At 55.0% G+C, this 19,534-nt stretch overlaps 1 protein-coding gene across 1 annotated transcript; it reads right to left on the bottom strand.

Moving 5' to 3' along the window:
• Positions 1-4: 4 nt before the first annotated feature.
• LOC103804111 (casein kinase I) lies at positions 5-10,145 on the bottom strand (the record flags this gene model as incomplete). The annotated part of the gene is made up of 7 exons (XM_009076706.1): positions 10,010-10,145; positions 2,457-2,497; positions 1,861-1,924; positions 1,301-1,458; positions 784-1,018; positions 506-591; positions 5-89 (listed from the first exon to the last, which is right to left on the bottom strand). Coding segments are annotated over exons 1-7 (805 nt in total), but the record flags the coding sequence as incomplete, so codon positions are not given.
• Positions 10,146-19,534: the final 9,389 nt, after the last annotated feature.

Here is a 19,534-nt window from a genome sequence, read left to right on the forward strand (position 1 = left end):
TCACCTGGGAAGTTCTCACAGAGCACCTCCACTGGAGTGGCCCTTTTGGTGTCACCAATCTTCTGGTACCTCTCCTTTAGAGTGTCAGCCTGGCAGGGACAAGGAGGGTCAGCATGAGAGCCAGGCACGTCCCCAGGGAGGGGAAGGCTCTGTGTGCTGTTGCACCACAGATAGTTTCTTGGTCCTCCTTTCCCAGGTAACCGCAGGAGCTCATTCCCAAGGAATTCCCTCAGCAGGGCAGGTCTGGAGGACAAACACCAGGGACTGCAGTTCCAGGACAGCCACTGTGAGAGCAGCTGGGATGCTCACCATGCGGGGGGACATAGAGAGACCTACAGCTGCTCAGCACAGCAAGGGCCTGGCACAAAGCTCAGATCTGGTGGGGTGTCAACCCTCCAACCCCCTAAGGGCCAAAGCTTCCCCTCCTCCCTGATGCTGTCCGTGCCAGGGCAGAGCTAGACCCACAGGGCAGCCGTGCCCAGGGGCAACAGGAGCTGGCAGTTACCTTGAGGCCTTGCCAAGGAAGGCTCCCTCGGAGGAAGTACATAAACATGTGCCCTAATGCTTCCAGGTCATCCCTGCGGCTTTGTTCTGCGAGGAGAATAAAAAAAGACACTACAGCCACTGTCCCTGGCCTCCCCCAGACCCTACAGCACCCCAAATGTCCTGCCAACACTCCAGGCTGAAGAGCAGGAGAGGCAATTCGACACCGGCCCCCTCTGATGGGGATGACCTCACGTCCTGGAGTGCCCTCCCCTCTGCCACAAGGCAGGTGCCACACACCTTTCCCAAGGTGGGTGTTGATGCTCATGTAGCGTGCTGTCCCTGTCAGGCTCTTGTGCTCTCGGTAGGGGATGTGTTTTTTGGTCTCAGGGTCAATATACTCTTTGGCCAGGCCAAAATCGATGATGTGGATGGTGTGCTGCCTCTTGCTGCCTGGCCGCCCCACCAGGAAGTTCTCTGGCTTGACATCTCTGTAGATCAGGCTTTTGGTGTGGACGTACTCCATCCGTGTGATCTGGGGCAGAAAGAGATGTCAGCACCAGGGTAGAGATGCACCATGTGTCCTGCACAACTCTTGCACCTCCTCCCCTGGGCCCTGCTCCGGCCACCTCGCCAGGGTGAGGCGTGGGGGAGGCAGGTTGGGATGTGCCCCCTGCAATCTGCCAGGCATCAGCTCCCCTCTTCTCCTTCCCCTTCCCCACAAGATGCCCACACTGCCTGCCCACAGTGCCCAGGCACTCCCTGGGGTGGGCTGCAGCCAGGTGAGCTGCGGGTGAGGTGGAGGAGCTGCACTCACCAGCTGGATTGCGATCATCAGGACGGTCTTGAGCGTGAAGGTCCGATCACACAGATCAAAGAGATCTTCTAGGCTGGGTCCTAGCAGCTCCAACACCATAGCGTTGTACTTCCCACAGGGGCCAAAGTAGTAAACCTGAGGAATTCCTTCTGCAAGAGGTGGAGCAAGGGCTGCAATAGGGCTAGGCAGCACAGGACTGCGCTGTCATGGCCATGCCACTGCTGGAGCTGGGACAGGGGCTGCAGGGGGGGGATGTCCTTGCACTGCCCTCCCTCTGCCACAGACAGCCTGGCTCTGCTCTTGGCAGGAGGGTGAAGGAGGCAGCTCCATCTGCATCCCTGACTGTGCTGCGGGGGTGGTAAGGGGGAAGAACTAAATCAAAGGAGATCAAAGACTAGAGGAGGCTCTGTGTAAATTCAGCCTCTCCCAGCTGAGCAGGAGGGCAGGAGCTGCCCAGGCTGGGGAGCAAAGTTGCAGAGTCACATTTAGGGGAAACCTCTCTCCTAGCAGTGTCCCTGGCAGGCTCCCCACAGCAGCTCAGCCCAGTCCCATACCTGCATTGCCGAGCTGTTTGTAGAACCGATACTCCAGGTGCAGCTGGGGGGCCCGGGATTTTATGGGTTCCTTGGAAGAGAGAAGAACAGTTAAGTAGGGAGCAGGATTTTCAGGGGATCTGGGTGTCAGGCACTTCTTTCACATGCTGGCAGCAGCTCTGCTGAGAGCATTTAGGGTTGAGACCAACTGGCATAAAATGGAGATGTAGCCTCAGGGGATGATGAGAGAAAATCAGCCCATATGGATGTCAGATCCACCCCATCCGCAGAGATACAGGTGCTGGGATAGACATTAATGGGAGCAGGTACTAGTGGGGCCACCCTCTCCCAGAGGTCTGTCTCTCTGCTGCTGGCACTGGCTGAGCACAGCACAGGCCACAGAGAAGGCTGGGAGAAGTTAAGACCTTCCCTCCCCAGACCCAGATCACCCCACCAGCAGTGACACACATTCCCTGCCTGCCCTGGATTCCGAGCGGTGAACAGAGCTCCCCCACAGCCACCCATCCACCCCAGCACCTGAGGAGGGGGAGCAACCTCCTTCCCAACGGCCTGACCATCACCCACTGCCCACAGAGGGACTCCCCAGCTTGACAGCTACTCACCAATTTGATAGCTACGTATTCGTTGGTGTAGAGGTTCTTTCCTGCAGGGAGAGACGGGAAATGACAATGGAAAGCAGGTGAGGCTCTGCAGCACCTCCACTGCAGTCCCCGAGAGCTCCTGGGCTCAAAAACATCCTGAACAGGCAGGTCCAGCAGCTCCCACAACACCAAAAGAGGTCTCAAGGCACGAGCAGGAGCAGAACCCACTCTGGGGAGTCGCAACATGCCTATTACTTCCCCCCAGATGGGATGTGTATGTGGCTGCCGGGGGCTGGACCAAAGCTGATGGGAGGGGGCAGTGACCCAGTCCTGGCCTGCAGGATGTGACTGGCCAAGGCAGGAACGAGGGTGGGACTTGGTGTTTCTCCCAGCCACAGTCCCACATGGAGAGGGGCTCTGAGAGGGGTGACCAGAGTCAGGGGACACCGCTTTGTGGGCAGCGGGACCATGCACAGGGACCCCCAGGAGCACTGGGGCAGCTGGCAGTGGTCTGGGAGCACTGCAGGCAGGTGGAAATCTCTTCTCCAGGGCCAGGGTCGCTCCTGGGAATGGCACACGTGTGTGCACGTGTGGCTCAACCTCATCCTTGGGGATGCTTCTGCCCACCCAAGGGTGGGGGGGAAGCCAGGAGGAGACCCATGGCATGGCCCAGACTATGAGGAGGAACTGAAGGTACTGATGAGCTGAAGGGAGGGCCAAGAGTCTGGTTCTGAGTGCCCAGGGATGCTGACGGGGCAGACAGGACACCCCAGCATTCTGTGTGACCTCCTCAAGAGTTCCACACCTGCATGGGACTTTCCACACCCACAGACAGGTTGAGCCAACAGTGTCTGCACATCACCCCAAGAGCCAGGAGGGCCCAAGGAAGGGGTCACACTTGGGAACCACCAATACAACTTCCATTCAGGCCCAGAAAGGCAAAAATGAAAGGTTTGCAGGGACAGATCCAAGTGTTTCCTCTGCCAGAGCCTGCAGGACCCCGGGGATGTAGGAGTTAACGACAGCAGGTTCCTCTCAGAGCCAGCAGACACTCGATCCCACTGCCTGGCATGTGCGTATCTGATGTAGCTGCATCTGTCTCCTCAGATTTTCTCCAAGCAATTTGCTTAGGGAACAAGCTCCTCCTGGCATAAGATTTCATCTGCTCTGACTGCTGCTCTCCACCTGAAGCAGCAATAAATCCTCGCCGGGTGACATCAGAGCCAGCTGCTGAGCGCAAGAGTCGGCAGCAGGATTACGGGAAAAGGGATGAATGGGAGATATTAATGGAGCAGCTCCTCCCAGGGATGGGCTCTGCAGCCAAGGAGGGGTTCAATCCTGCTGCCTCCCTGACCCTCTCCCATCCCAGGGGACCTCTGCCAAGCCATTTTGTCTCCTGCCTCTGCATAAACCAAATCCCTTCACAGTGATTAGTGATTTGGGGGGGAGCAATGTCCGTCGAACACATCATATGCCAGACCCAGGGAACTTACACAGAGCCTCATCTTGGACTGACGTTTCCTGAGGAGCAAGTGGGACATTCCCCAGACCTATGCACGACTCCAGAGAGCCCATAGGGACATACAGTTCAGTCCAAAATAATTACTGCTGCCTTCAGGGCAGTAACATGCAACCAGGAAACTCCCATCTGGATTTTCCCTGAGGTTAGGCTGGGTCTAAAGAGGGAAAAAATCAGCATAGCAGGAAAACTGCCAGAGGGGCACTGCAAAACCGGCTCAGCACAGCAGGGAGGGAGAAGGGATGGAGGCACGGGCAGCCACAGCAGGGCTGTGCTTGGAGAGATACACCCTGTCCCTTGTTAGGTGACATCTGTCCTGTCCCCGTCGTGCTGTCCCCCCACCACGGCTTGCTGGCACAGAAAGCTACCAGCAAAACTGCTCTGGGAGCTGGCAGCACTCTCCCAGACTAAAAATGAGTCCAAATCATTTTATATCCTGTTTCATCCTTTCCTGTAACTCTTGGGGAGCTTGGACACAGCTGATGGACAGGACGGGGAGCAGAGAGATCACAGACCATTGCTGCTGTCAAACCACTGCCCTCTGCTTCCCTTTCTCCAATGAAAAAAGAGGTGCAAAGAGCAGAACCAGCCTGTCACGAGGATAAAAAAAGCCAGGATAGAAAGCAAAAGAGCAAGGAGGGAGGATTGTGGGGTCCTTTCACACCAAGGAAATCCCAGCTCCAGCTCCCAGAGCAGCCCCCACGCTGCCTGCTCAGCCCAGAGCTCACAGCAGGGTAGCTAACACCCAGAACATGCTGGAGGCCATGGAGTGCACGGGAGGCCTCGAGCAGGACTCGCAGCACAGAAGGTGCTTTTGGAAGGAAATAAAGAGAAAAGCAACAAGATGGGTGGCAGAAAGCAAATATCTGCCTTGCAGAGGCCTTTGCCCTGCTCAGGGCTGGAGATGCCTCTGGATCCAGCTGCCAGCACCTGCGAGACACGGTGCGTCGGAGCCAAGCGGAGCCGAAGCCATCGGAGCAGGCAGCCAGGCCTGGGTCCGTGTCACACCTAACTGCCAGACGTGGCTTTCTCTGCTGTCCCCTCCGGAAGGGATTTGGCTGCAGTGGACTCCAGCACCTGCTCCTGCACATCGCCCGGAGGAGGATCCAGGCTCTGCGCTGGGCCCCCAGCCGGGGCCACATCCGAGCGGCTAAGAATCATGGAATCACGGAATCATTGAGCTTGGAAAAGACTTTAAGATCAAGTCCAATCATCAACCAGCACCACCACCATGTTCACAGCTAAACCGTGTCCTCAAGTGCCATATCCCCAGGGATGGTGACTCCACCACTGCCCCAGGCAGACTGTGCTTGACAACCCTTTTCATGAAGAATTTTTCCCTAATATCCAATCTAAACCTCCTCCGGAGCAACTTGAGGCCATTTCCTCTTGTCCTGTCCCCAGTTCCCTGGGAGCAGAGCCTGACCCCACTTGGCTGCACCTCCTGTCAAGGAGCTGTAGGGAGAAAGAAGGTCCCCCCAAGCCTCTTTTCTCCAGGCTGAGCCCCCATAGCTCCTGCAGCTGCTCCTCATCACACTTGCGCTCCAGCCCCTTTCCCAGCTCCATTCCCTTCTCTGGACACACTCCAGCATCTCAGTGTCTTTCTTGTTGTGAGAGAAAATGTTGCACTAAGGCTTCCTCTGTGCCAGCCCCTCTGCCTGGCACTGCCAGGGACAGTCCAGCACTGGGCACAGGGTACTGCAGTTTGGCTGCCCCTGCTCCTGGAGAAGCAGTGGAGGAGTGTGGGCGCAAGGAATCTCTCTGTGAAGGCAGCTGGGCACTAGCCTAGCATGGCCAGCACTGCAGCCCCAGTGACACAGGCTGCATCAGGCCAAGCAGTGACAGCTCTGCAGAGTACTGGGGCTTAACACCATCAGAAAAAAACCCAGCAGCTATTTTAGAGTTTGACCTTCCTCTAGAGGAAGCTCTGAATGACCAGGAGGAAACACAAGTGTGAGCCACCAGCAAGGGAGGCAGGAGCAGCGGGTAGTGCCTGGGCTCCTCTCTCCCACAGCCTACTCCAAAGACACCCATGAGTGTGGTGGGTCTGTGGCTCCAGCCTTTGGGAAGTGGCTGAGCCCTTGCCAACGAGCAGGTTTGGAGGGAGGTCTCTGCAGATCCCAAGGCAGAGGAGTGCCACATGCAGTGTGCTGACACCAACCCACATTTTCTGGAAGTACCTTTTGTGGCCCTTGAGTAACCTCCCAGGAGGCTGCAGGCCAGGCCTGAGAGCCCCAGCTCAGGAGAGCTTGGGAATGTCCCCAAGCACCCACATATGGCCCTTTAGCTGGGGCATGGCCCAGCTGTAGTAGTGACGTGCTGCTGACTCGCACACCACACATACACCCACCCCCCTATGCTCTTCCCTGCAAACTCCTGGGTTTACTCTAGAAAAATAAGTTATTTTCCAGCTTTTAACTTCGGAGAACAGTCACTGTGGTTCCAACATGCATGCAGCAGGCTGGGGGAAGAGGGGTGAGCACAGAGAAGCTGCAAAAAGCACATCTGCAGAAGTTTACTGCAGGAAGAACAGAAGCAGCAGCTGCCATCAGGTCTGTCCCTCCCCACATCTCACTCCTGGGCTGAGGCTGCCCTGGGGCAGCTCCATGGCACAGCATGGGTTGAGCAGCAGCCTTGGTCAGGCTTGGGAGCTCCTTGTCTAGGCAGCACAGCAGGACTAAAGGCAGCTCCTGGCCCCAAGGCAGCCCAGCACTGGGGAAGGGGCCTGCATACCCCCCAGGTGCTCTGGGTTCATTTTTGACCTTTCTGGTTAATGTCTGGGTTTTCCTCCTCTCCACTTACCTCAGCCCATCCCAAAGCACCCCTGATGAGCTGCTAAGGGGGGCATGCTCTAACAGACCCTCACTGGGAGCAGCACGTGCTGCCCTTGCTCCTGGGGCACAGGCAGCTGGCAGATGCCGTGGGACCCAGTGCCATGGCACACGAGCCACCAGCCATGCTCTGGTCACCCTGCTGTCACCAGCCTCCTCCTGCCTTGTGTTTCAGAGGGCAGCAACCTGCTCTGGCATGGAGGTGGGCAGGCTGCAGGCAGCAGTTGGGCAGGGGGAGCTCGTGGGGCTGCAGGCAGTGGGTGCTGCCCAGGGATTCCACTGGAAAGGCCCAGGAGGAGCTGGCTTGGCACTGGATTACAGCTGCAGGCTGGCAGGGGAAGAGACAAGCACCCACCAGCCTGGGTTGAAGCACCAAGATGTAAGAAGGTAACGGGACCCAGCATCTGCACAACCTAAACCTGCCTCTTCGTGCCAGAAGGCTGGGGCAGTCACCCCACTCCAGCCCCCAGCCCTGCTCTTAAGTCATGTTGAAACAGCCAGAAACTGGTCAGCAGCGCTGCCAGACTGGGCTGGAGGCAGGCACTACGTCTGTGCTTCACCCAGGATGCCAAAGCCAGCAGGAACACAGAGAGGCAGGATCTGACCCCATGGCCCTGGCAGCCACAGATCCTGCCCACGTCATTCCCCTTCTGCCTTCACCCAAATGCCTAGTGCCAATCCTTTTAATACTTTAAGCAAATCCCTTTTGATTTTGGACACCTCCATACTGGGCAGACACTTGTCTTGACCTGGGGCAGCTGAGCTGAGGCACTGCAAGGACAGATCACCACATGCCTGTTGGTCTTGTGGTGAAACTGGGCAAATTTCAGGAAGACAATGTCACTTTTCTCCATACCCACTGCTGGGAGCCGGAGCAGGCACCTCCATGCATGTTTTTGTTCGATCCCCCGGCTTTAGTTACAACAGGAGAAAGCCCAATGTATCTGGGAGCTTTTAAACACCGAGCTACACTTTTGTCTCTGCAACCAGTCTGCCTTGAGATGTGAATCCTCCATCCCCGGGGGAAAACTGAGTGCCCAGCAGCAGCTAAGGAGCATCCCTGCTCACACCACCACTTCACAGCAGGATCCCTCTGGTCCCATTCATCTGCAGCTGGAGGAATCCCTGCTTTCTGTGAAGTCCTGAAAGTATTCCTGAGCCCTGACACACCTAAGGAAGAGAGATGTGATTTTAGGAGAAAAGCCACATAGCTGTGGCTTCCATTGCCATGATAAGATCCTGTGCTCAGGTCTTCACCATGTTATGCACAGGCACTGCAGGGCATGACAGGGGAGGAAAACCACGTGAAGGGACTAGAAGTTTCTCTTGCTGGTGGCAAGGACAAACTCTCGCAGGGAGATCGACCGCTGCAGTGCCCGGGAGCAAAAGCTCACTGCTTGTCCCTCCAGCCATGAGCAAACTGAGCCCAACTGCTCCCAGGTCCCTGCAGCAGCTCTGCTTGGAGCAACACGAGTGCCAGTTTCACAGATGCTCCTCAGATCTGTGTGAGATTCCTGTCCCCTCGGTGCTGCCCCTGAAAAACAGGGGGAGGCCAATGTGGGGGTGTCACACTGACCCTCAGCAATGAGCATCTCAAATAGTTTCCTCCTAGTGCAGCATCTCGAATGACAGCTCACTCAGAAACACAGATCCACTGTGGGATGCTCACTGGCAAGCAGGAAAAGGAGGTGGAAGGTCACAGACCTGGCACACATCAGAGCTCCCTGTCCATCTCCTCCCCATCAGCCTCGCAGGGGAGGCATCGGCAGCAGGAGTGTCCAGATCCACCCAGGAACTGAAAGGAGCAGCTGGTGCAGCAAAATCCCTAAACACCTCTTCTTCCACAACCTTTGGGTCTGGGGGAAGGCTCAGAGCTCTTCACAACACCAGAAGAGACAGACCCTTGACTTCTGAACGTGGGAACCGCACGGCTGCATTTTAAACAGAGCATTTTCCCAGCTCTGCAATTACGTGGGCCACTGGGAAGCTCAGGGACAGGACGGGTCAGCCTGGCACCAGCCAGTCTGTCACGCTGGGAAGAGCTAACATTAACTCCCCACAGACAGTGGTGGCACAGTGAGGTGGGTAGCTCACTCCACCCTGGCACAGTTGCTGAACTGCTCCCGCACTCATATCGCCGCGCGGGCAACCACAGCCAGGTCAGCTTTAGCTCACAGCTTGGTTTGAGAAGGTGCTGCTTAAAATATCATGGAACAACAAGGCTGTCCCAGGCTCCTGGCTGGCACCAGGAACCAGCTCCCTTCCCCCTTTCCAGGGCACCAGCCCCTTCCCAAAGCACCTGGGGTGAAGGACAACGCTCTGCCTGGCAGGGACTCCTTCAACACGCCCAACACGCATTCCTGGAGGCATCCAGACTGCTGCTGGCACAATGGTTGCCTGATGCCAAGTGAAGAGATAACAGCTTGCTGAAAGCCTCCTGGGACATGCCCAGTCCATGGGGGAGGAGCAACTTCCCCACCCTTCAAACAGGAGTTTGCTTGAGGAGTTTCCTGATAAACTTGGTTCAGAACGGAAAGTGACCATGGAAGGTGCTTAGGTTTTATTCCTTACCCCCTCTCCCCTGAATAAAATTTTAGAAGAATCTCTTGAACAACCAGTTTTAACAACTGGAGAATTTACCCAGGATAAAACACTGACTCCTCCGCCCAGAAGTTTGTCCCAGCAGAGTGAACAGCCCCCAGGCCCCCACGCTCCATCCCCTCTCCCGAGGCACATGGCACAGTGGGAAGGCAGTACCCTGGGAGTGAGATTTGGTGAGCAGAGTGGCATCTCCTGAAACATTCCTGAGTGCTCCTGGACCAGGCGCAGGGGGAGACAACATGGGGGGACAGGACAGAGGATGACATCCCAGCCCGTGTGGGCCACATCACCTCCAACAGACAGGATTGAACTCTTAACGCTCTCCCTGACAAACCCAGAGAGCAACAGGCATAGGGAGGAGATGGGAAACACCTCTGCAATCAGTCCTTCATACTGGGATGGAACTTGGAAGATCAAGCACAGTGGGAAGGGGCTGAGAAGGAGGAACCTCTGTGAAGGAACAAGGGCTGCCTGCAACGGGCAATGCTTCAACACTGCGTGGCTGCTCAGCACCCAGTGCCAACAGCCAGAGGCCTGTGCCAGCTCCTCCCACTGCAGGAGGCAGGTGCCAGGGCAATTCTGGCACAAGCAGGTATAGAAAGGACAAAGTCAACCCTTCTCACCTAGACGGAGCTCCCCGAAATTGCCGCATCCAATCTTCTTGCCGACCCGGAAGTTGGGACCCACCATTAAGACTCCCGAGTTGGTTCCAGCACTCCGGCTTCCATGACTGCTCCTTCCTCCACCTGTCTTGGACATCCTTTTACCTTCCTCCAGCTCCCCTTTCCCTCCTCTCTTATCAAAATCCATAAGTTTGTGATACCCCGGCCTCTCCACGGTTACGCTGCTGCCATACAAATCCCAGAGCTGCCGAAAATGGAAGGGTGAGGAGGAAAGAAGCAGGGTCCTTCTCGGTTAATACACCATCCCTGTGAGCGACGGGAGGGCGGGGTGTGGAGAAGGAGGGGTAAGCAGCCACCCACGGGTGCTGGGCTACTGAAATGTTAGTGCTTCCCAAGGTCCCGCCAGGACTGTCATCATCGCTGGTTACAGGGAGTTCTTTGGTGGAGAGAACATCCTGTGGAGAGTGTCCTCCCAGCACGGCTCCTCGGGCTCCCAGCTGCAGAAAGGAGAGGGAGAAACAATTAATTCAAGGAAAGGAAGTGGCAGAGGACAACGGAGGGTTGTGGGAGCCAGGCCCTTGCCCCCAGCTCTGCACAGCCCCTCCAACACCTTCCCTGCATTACTGAACTCCCACAGCAGTGACAGTGCCACAGCTGAGGGGTGGGAGAAGCTGGGATAGGTATCAGGACCATCATAGAGTACCCTGTGTCCGAGATCCCGGCATAAAGAAGTAACTGAAAGCCTAGCCAGGGCCAAAGATGAAATAATAGAATCATCAAGGCTGGAGGAGACCTCTAAGAACCAGATGCCTCTTAAACACCTCTAGACTCTGCTGTAATCCCTAAACTGTATCTTCCAGCACCAGAACCAGATGCCTCTTAAACACCTCTAGAGATGGTGACTCCACCACCTCCCTGGGCAAACCTATTCCAATGCCTGACCAAATGTTAGATGAGCACATCCATGTCAAAGCCAGCCAAAAGACCCCATAATGTCCCCAAACTGAAAGGGCTGCTTCAGAGGCACCAGCCAAGGCACTTGAGGGCAAGGACTCTGAGAGTCCCCAAGAGCAGAGGACCCACGTACACCCCTGTGCTATGGGGAACACCAGGCCAGGCCTGGGACTTCCTAGGAAGCGAAAAGAGGATATTCATTTGGCTGGGAGGGTCCCTGTGGGCCTGGGGGCCATGGCCAGCTGAGTCAGTACACTTTCCCCCAGCACTGGCCCCTACTGTGGCTGGACCAGGACCTTTGTGCCCATGGCCCTGCCCAGGATCCAGGGAGAGGACACGGATTCTGGGGAATGACCACACTCAGGGCTCCCACAACAGCCTGCCCAAGCAGGGGCAAAACAGACACTGGCAAAGAGGAACCCAGGACTTTCTAACATTCTGCTTGCTTCCCCACTTCCTGACTCTCACTGCCTCTTCCTCTGCTTGTATCAATCAACCTCAATTTTAATTCCAAAGCTCAGGGCAAGGCCCAGCGGCCAACAGGGCTGCTGGCTGGGCAAACACTGCTGAGACACTCACTGAGAGCACCTGGTGGGTGTGGGAGCTTGTTTCCTCAGAAGTCATGCAGTACCTTGCCTGCCTCGTGTGCAGCTCCCAGCACTTCCCAGTGAGGCTGGTGGGAAGCCCTGTGCTGCTGGTGGGGTAACCTGGGGGTCCCCTCAGTCCCCGCAAACAGGCAGGACTCAGCTCAGGCCCCTGAACCAGGATGCTCCCTGCTGTGTTCACGAGATGATCCTTTAAAGAACCCTTCCAACCCAAACTATTCCATGTTTCCATGACACTGGCTCCACACACCCCTTGTGCAGCTGACTGTTCACACGGGTACAGGCCAACATCGAGGCCAAACTAGCCCCTCACTCATTTCTAGGGCAGTGGGATGACAAGATGGCATAAATCAGCTCCATGCTCAGGGAACCAGGTTCCCATGGGGTAGCCAGACTCTCCCTCTCTCCAGGACCCCCTCTGGAGCTGCCTGGGGTAAGGTCAGGCTGTGTCCCTCCTCAAAGGGATGCCCATGTGGGAGGCAGCCTGAGCATGCCAGGAACAGGACAGTCAGGAACCCGGGAAGGCATGTAAGAGACAGACAGACAGACACACATGATCCCATTTCCCCCTCCATTCACCATCTGGTTTTGCTCCTAGCTTGACCCTTGGAAACCTCCCATCCCTCCTTCTCCTCCCTCCCAGCCCCACTGTCCCCATCATCACCTTCCTCTGCTCCTCTCCAGGCTCCTGTGATGCCACCAAGAGACTTGGCTGCTGGAGCCTCACACTAACCCTGTGGGCTATCCGAGCAAACCCCCACCCCTCCAGTGCTCAGGCTGCAGGAAATGAGCACTCGGCAAGGCCTGACGCTTAGCCAAACCCTGTAAAACTTTTTATTGGCTCTCGATAGCTATTAATAACAACAAAAAAAAAAGCTTCTTGTGCTAGAGGATGCATGGGGGGAATGGAGGAGTGTCTAAGAGCAGTGGAGGGAAAAAGACACCAAAGCCAGAGCTCTGCAGGGGGAAGGACTGGCTGTGTAAGGGTCCATGGAGCTGTGCCCTGGGGCTGCCCTGCTCCCAGCCCTCCTGACACTGAATCCTCACCAGGGTCCACCACACTCTCCACAGCATCCTGGAACACTGCTGCTGCTCTCCAGGACAAACTGGAGCTGCAGGCACTGAAGGTGAAGGGTGCATGGACACTCACCTGTGGGTCCTGCCTGTTCCAGCCCCGGGGAACAGGGCTGTGATGTGGGATGGAAGCCTCTCCTTCCCCCACATGCTCTGCCTCCAGGCCACCACCTCCGGACCATCCCAGGGCACAGCATCCCGGCCCTCCAAGGCCACCCCCAGCAGACCAACACCTGGGGACTATCCTCCTGCAGCCAAGGGAAACTGAGGCACACCGAGCCTTCCAGACCCCCAAAGGTGAGCAGCCACAGGCTGGCTCCAGCCCTGACCCTCCCTTCCCCCAGCAGCAGCAGTCTCCTGGCCGTGCCAGCAGGAAGCAGGGTGGGAGCGGCAGTGGAGCAGGGCTTCCCTGCACTTTGTTCTACCCCAGCCCCAGCACACACGGCCAGCACGTGACATCCTGCTCATTCTTTGCTCCCCCAACAATTTCCACTCAGGGTTCAGCACATGGCTGTGCCCTCCCGACGTCCCACGCGAGCTCCCAGGGCAGGCAGCATGGCACAGCTCTCCCCTGGCGTTTCAGGAGTCGCCTCCCCAGGCCCTAGCCACATGCCAGGGAAGGGGAGGCAGGCGGTGATGCACAGGCCACGCTGCTTCATAACCCGTTTTCGTTTTGAATCAGAGCTTTATGCTCAGTCCCAGGGGGTTTCGGGCCCAGACTGTTTGCACAGAGTCGGGCGGCTGACAGCCAGAGCCCAGGGAGCTCCAGCCCCAGCGCCTGGGATTATTGCCTTTGAAGCACTACGGGCCAGTCTCTGCAAGGGAATTTCAGACAATGAAGTGAGACAGAGGGGAAAAATTAAATCCTGTTTCCTGTGAGCACTGGGAGGCTGTGCTGTCTTCCCCCAGCCCAAATGCAGGCAGCAGCATAGCATGACTGGTCCTGCCTGCACAGCAAGCCCTGGCCTTAGGAGCAAGGCCTCCTGCAAGGGCCCTGCTCCAAACCCCAACTTCAGACAACTGAAAGATCTTTCTGGAGGTTTGTTCCAAGTCTCAAGCATTCCACTCCCTCCTGGGCTGCCACTTCCTGATAGCTGGAAGGTTTTGAATCTTTCGGGATCACACCCCTCGTAGTGCAGTTCTGAAGCTTCCCAGGAATATGGAATTCCTTTACACACATCCCAGGCCCTGAGGCTGTGTGCCAGCCAGTGCCACACTGCAATTCCCTGTTCCACAGCCACGCAATTGGAGCAGCTGGAAGGTACTGAACCACATCCACCTGAGTCAGGGCAGGGCAAGTGATGCTCCCTCACACCAGCCCACCAGCCTCCCCCATGCATGAGCCAAGGGCTGGGAGAAATCTATTTTCACATCCCAAGAGGCTCTCTGGAGCTCGGTACAAAAGCAGGACCCACCTCTGTGGTGTTAGTCATTCCTCAGGTTTTCCACTCTGTGCCATAATGGGATCTCTGGCCTTTAAAACTGAGAACAACCTAATTAGAAACAGAAACTCCTGGTAAAATCCCAGGACTCCCACTGCTCTGGAGCAAACAAAACCTGTGTTTGTTAGAACACAGTAGCCTCTGGTCCCTGAAAAGGGGCCCAGACCTGCCCTGTCCTGCCCCGCAGGGCAGCAGGCCCACAGGGAAGATGCCCCTGGTAAAACTGATGGCACAACGTTGCATTTTGCACAGGAATCCTCACCCAGGCCACACCCAGGCAAGCAGCCTCAGGAAAGCACCTTCTAGGCTGGATTTGCTGGCCTGGGATCAAATCTGATGCAAGATGAGACTAAGAAAACTTCTTTCTCTCTTTAGGAGGAAGTGGAGGGAGACAAATAAGGAAAAAAATGAATCGGCCTCAAGTTTGGCAGAAGAAATTCCAAAGCAAGCTGTGGTCTTAAAGCAAATAAGCACTGCCCTGTGGTGTTTGCAGTGCCAGTGCTCCCAGCCAGGGAACCTGGGAGGAAACAAACTGCCGGCAAGGCTTCAGCACCTCCCAAAACAGAACCTCAGAAACACTGCAAGTCCCGTAAATAGGGCAAACACACAGTCCCTCTGATACTCAAAGGTGGTGTTCTTGCTGAAATATTGGGTTGTTTTTCTTTGCCATCTGGGTTTGAGCAGGCCAAGGTTGCTTCAGCCACATTTACAAGCCTTTCCCTGTAGACGTGAGGGTGAGAAAAGGGGACTGAGAGTGGGAGGTGGTTGGTCGGGTTTCTTTTTCCTTAAGAGAAGAAAAAGCTGTGATTCTAGAGCTACTCCTTGCTCTGACACCTGGACTTGGACCAAAATATCAAGGCTTGGGAAGCTCCTGCTCACATTTCCAAGTATAAAAGGCTGAAAAGTTGTATTTTTAAAAATTTAGTTCATGTAGAGCGAAACCGTGTGGCTGCTGAGGAGGGACTTGCACAAACCTCCAGTTTGCGCCAGTGTGCCCCCTCCATCTGGGGCACAGTGTTCTTAGCCCTTTATACACACACAACACACAGGCACACACACCCCATGATCCTGCCTGAAAGAGGTTACAGCTAAACAGGACAAGACAAGAGAGGGGAAGAAGAGGGAAAACTACCAGCCTGGAACAGGGAATTGGATGGTGAAGGTCAGGAAGCACTGGGGCTTCTCAGGACAGAGCCCAGGTGTACGCAGACAGCATTCCCAGTGGGTCAATGCTGCTTCCAGCCATGGAGTCCTGATCCCCACAAGCCTTTGGAATAGTTCCTTGCAGTTGGTTTCCCATGTACTCTGTTCTTTGAGAGATAAAGGGGAAATACAGCTGCATCCAGATGAAAGAGAAAGGAAAGCTTCTTGAGAGCACAAAAAAGAAAAGCCCTTGACACTACACAGCTCCAAGTACAGATCACTGCCAATTACAGGCTAAAAATATTCACAAATACCCTGATGTCCCAAAGGATGACCCATCAGCTGGCTCCCAAGGCAAAAATTCAGACCAGAGAGCAACCAGTGGCCTTACACAGCTGACACCAAATCCCAATAAATTGTAGCAGTTGAAGAGGCTGATGAAGTCTGAGCTTACAGGGAGATCAGAAGTCTTAAAACAAAGCAAAGTCTTAAAACATCTTTAAAGCAAAGCTGCAGATGGTCAAAGATGACGTCTGCAAGGGTTTGTAGCGAGGACGCCAGGCTGCAGCCAGCCCTGCTCGTGACTGAACAGGAAAAGCTGTGCCATGACACAGAGGTTTCCCCGAAATGAGGGGTCATGGAAAGCCACACCAGGCTTCCCACAGTCTCTGGGCTGCCAGCACACAGCGCTGGGTCACGTCAGCTTTACACCCCCCAAGCTCTTCTCCTCGGTGCTACTCCCGATCCGTTCTCTATCCAATCTGTATTTGTGCTTTGGATTGCCCTGACCCATGAACATGACTTTACACTTGGCCGTGTCAAACCTCATGACATTCTCACAGTTCCACCTCTCCAGCCTGTCCAGGTCCCTCTGGATGCCATCCCTTCCCTCCAGCATGTGACTGCACCACACAAGCTTGGTATTATCAGAACCTTGCTGAGGGTGCACTGATCTCACTGGCCACGGCACCAACAGAGATGTAGGGCAGCACCAGTTCTAGTACCAAGCCCTGAGGACACCACTTGTCACTGGTCTCCACTTGGATATGGAGCTGTTGACTGCAACTCTGAGTGCAACCATCCAGCCAGTTATCCACCGAGTGTCCATCCATCAAATCCCTGTCTCTCCAGTTTAGAGACAAGGATATTGTGCATGACATTGTCAAATGTCTTACACAAGTCCAGGCAGATGTCAGTCACTCTTCCCTCATCCACCAATTCTGTAACCCCCTCAAAGGCAGTACCAATTTCGGATGGCTGTACCAGACACGGGGACAAGCCTGCTCCTGCCTTGGATACAGGTCCATTGGGATGTACTGTTTGGAGAAAACTCATCCTGAGCCCTGCATAGGGAAGTTTCCTCCATGGGCTGGAGAGGCAGTGGGGCTGTGCAGCTCCACCTTGCACTTCAACCAGTGACAGTTCAGTCCCTACTGGGGCAGCAGAATATTCCTTATGGCAAAGACAGACTGGCTTGTTCTGGCCCCATTTCCTCATGATCCCTCAAGGAATAAAAAAAGGAGATTGAGTGCTTTGATTGAGGAACTTCAGGCACCTGGTGGAAAAGGGAGTCTTGGACGAGAGCATCTTGCCAGCCACAGCATAGAAGAGCTGTGCCAAGCCAGTCAGGATGGAGGACAGGCTGTGTCTCACCAGGGAGGAGTTGGAGCAGTGGGGCAGGAGTGAAGGGGCCTTTATGCAGCCCAGAAATCCCCTTAAAAACCAGGCAGCCCTGGAAGCAGCCACTTTCCCAGCAGTTTCTGCCAACTGCAGCCACAAGAACATCATCCCTGACCCAGTAGGTCGGGTTCAGCCGTCATGGCGCCAAGGCCTCCTCCGCATCTCCAACACTTTTCCCAGCCTCCAGTGAGGCAGGAGCCAGCACAGCTCTGTTTACTCTGCTTCCTCCTTTGTACATTGGTGTTGGTGTCAGCACAACAGGAAGCCCTTGTTAAATAGTTTGTTACTTAACTGCTGATCCAGAGCCACCGGGGAGCCCAGGCGTAAGGTGCAGCACGTCTTGAGCCTCCAGCTCCAGCTCAGGGATTTAAGAGCTCTTGGCTCTGTCACCTCCTCCCTAGTGATTAGGGCATGGACTGACTCCCTGGCCCTTCACATCCTGGTTGTTGTACTGGGATAACAACTCCTTTGCAGCTGCCTCATCCATTTGAGATCCCTGGAGAGATGCTTGGATGTTTCTCAGCTGTGGAACAGAGCTGAGCATTCAGCAAGCTACCCCCTGCCTCCTCCAAGGCATCCTTCAGAGACAACAAGCCAGAAACTTTTTTCACTGTTAGAGTGGTCAGACACTGGAACAGGTTGCTCAAAGGAGGTAATGGAATCACCAGTACCGGAGGTATTTAAGAGGCATCTGAATCTGGCACTGGGTGATATGGCTTAGGAGCTGCAGTGGTGGTGCTGGTGGAGGGTGGGACTGGATGACCTTAAAGACCTCTTCCAACCTTGATGGTTCTATGAATTGACTGAAGAAACTAACTCACCAAACAGCAATACCATCTCGTGGAACTCACCCATGGACTTGCACTGCTGCTGTCCATGTGCAAGGCCATCAGCCCACGGACACAATCATAGAATTTTAGGGGCTGGAATGGACCATAGAGATAATCCAGCCCCAACCCCTGCCCTGGGCAGGGACACCTCCCACCAGAGCAGGTTGCTCAAGGCTCATTCAACCTGGCTGTGAACACTGCCAGGGCTGGGGCAGCCACAGCCTCCCTGGGCAACCTGGGCCAGTGTCTCACCACCCTCACAGGGAAATCTTCTGCCTAATATCTATCCTAAATTTCCCCTCTGTCCATTTGTACTCATTGCGCCTCGTCCTGTTACTGCAGCTCCTAACAAAGTATCCCTCTCTGGTTTCCTTGTAGGCCCTTCAGATACTGGAAGGCTGCTCTGAAGTCCAGCGAATTCCACTGGCAGGGAATATCCAACGGTCACAGATCTCTCTGGATCCCCACATCAGGCCCACCTGCCTGCTCATCCCACAGAGCAGCCTGAGGCCCTACAGCCACCTCACAATTCACTGCATCATCCAAACACGGACACTGTCTCATCTGTGCTGTGCCACCAGACTGAGTCACTGATGACATGGCACACACAGTCCTGTCACCATGGCCACTGCACCAGCAGTGTCTGAAGTGCTGTCTCCCCTCTGACACTGAACAGTGGGGGCTGCTCTCCCCCCACAGCAAACAGATCCCTGGAATGGGGTTTCACTTTGGCACCACAATGTTTACAATTAGGAAATTTGCATGGGCAGTTTGTCCAAAACGTGGATTTTTTTCCATCCAAGTTGTTTCTTCAAAAGAAAAACAGCATTAAGCCAAGGCTAATGTTTCTACCACAATTTCTTCCAGTGTTCAGAGCAAAAAAACCCAGAAACAACCAACCCACAAAACCTAAACTGTGGCAGCAAAGCTTTTAATCCAACATGATCCGAGCATCCTTGTTCCAAACCTCCCCTCCCTTCCTGGCTTCCCAGCTCTGGACTGGGAACACCATGTGTCTGTGTGGAGAGAGGACTCTGCCCGCACGCTCCAGCCTGGCTCCGGCCCTGGAGCAGCAGGCACAGGGCCCTCCGGCCTGCGCCCCACAGCCAGGCTCTCACCCTCCCTGTGGGCACTGGGGATGGACACAGCCAACGCTGCTCCCAGCACCATGATTGAAACCTTAAATCCAGTACCAGAGCAACCAACCATCACCTCCAGCTACAGAGTTAGCACAGGACAAACGTGCTTAGCAAACGAGGCAGGAACGCGCTACGCCTATCCGAGACTTAAGTGAAGAAGCTGCTCCCAGCACAGGCCATCAAGCAGCCCCAACACCTCAGTGTGCCACCCAGGTATCCCTCCATGGCTCTCAGCCACAGCCAAAGAATCATCCAAGTCACAAAACCACCATAATAATAATAAAATAATTCAAAAAGTAATAAAACATTTGCTTTCTCACCTGAGTTGAGCTGTCCTCTGAAGATGGATTTTTCTTTCTGGCTTCCTCTTCCAGCCCTCGTGTCTATTAGACCTGTCTTTAAACTAGAAGTGTTCTCCTGTTACTAGCTATTCCCTTCCCAAGGAGATTTTTTTAGACGCTGAGAACTCTGGTCAGCTCTTAAGCTACAACAAACTAAGCTCCAAATCATTTCACAGTTACTTTCTCCCAGCCTCTGAACCCAAATATGGCTTTTTAATGGATTACCATGAACTTTCAGCATTTTTTAAAGGTCTGTGCCACAGTTCCCTCCGTGAAGATGAGAAGAGCAGAGTTTCAACACGGCAGCAGGGAAATGC

This window comes from Acanthisitta chloris, unplaced genomic scaffold (assembly GCF_000695815.1).
Source record: "Acanthisitta chloris isolate BGI_N310 unplaced genomic scaffold, ASM69581v1 scaffold24116, whole genome shotgun sequence".
NCBI classification, from domain to species: Eukaryota; Metazoa; Chordata; class Aves; order Passeriformes; family Acanthisittidae; genus Acanthisitta; species Acanthisitta chloris.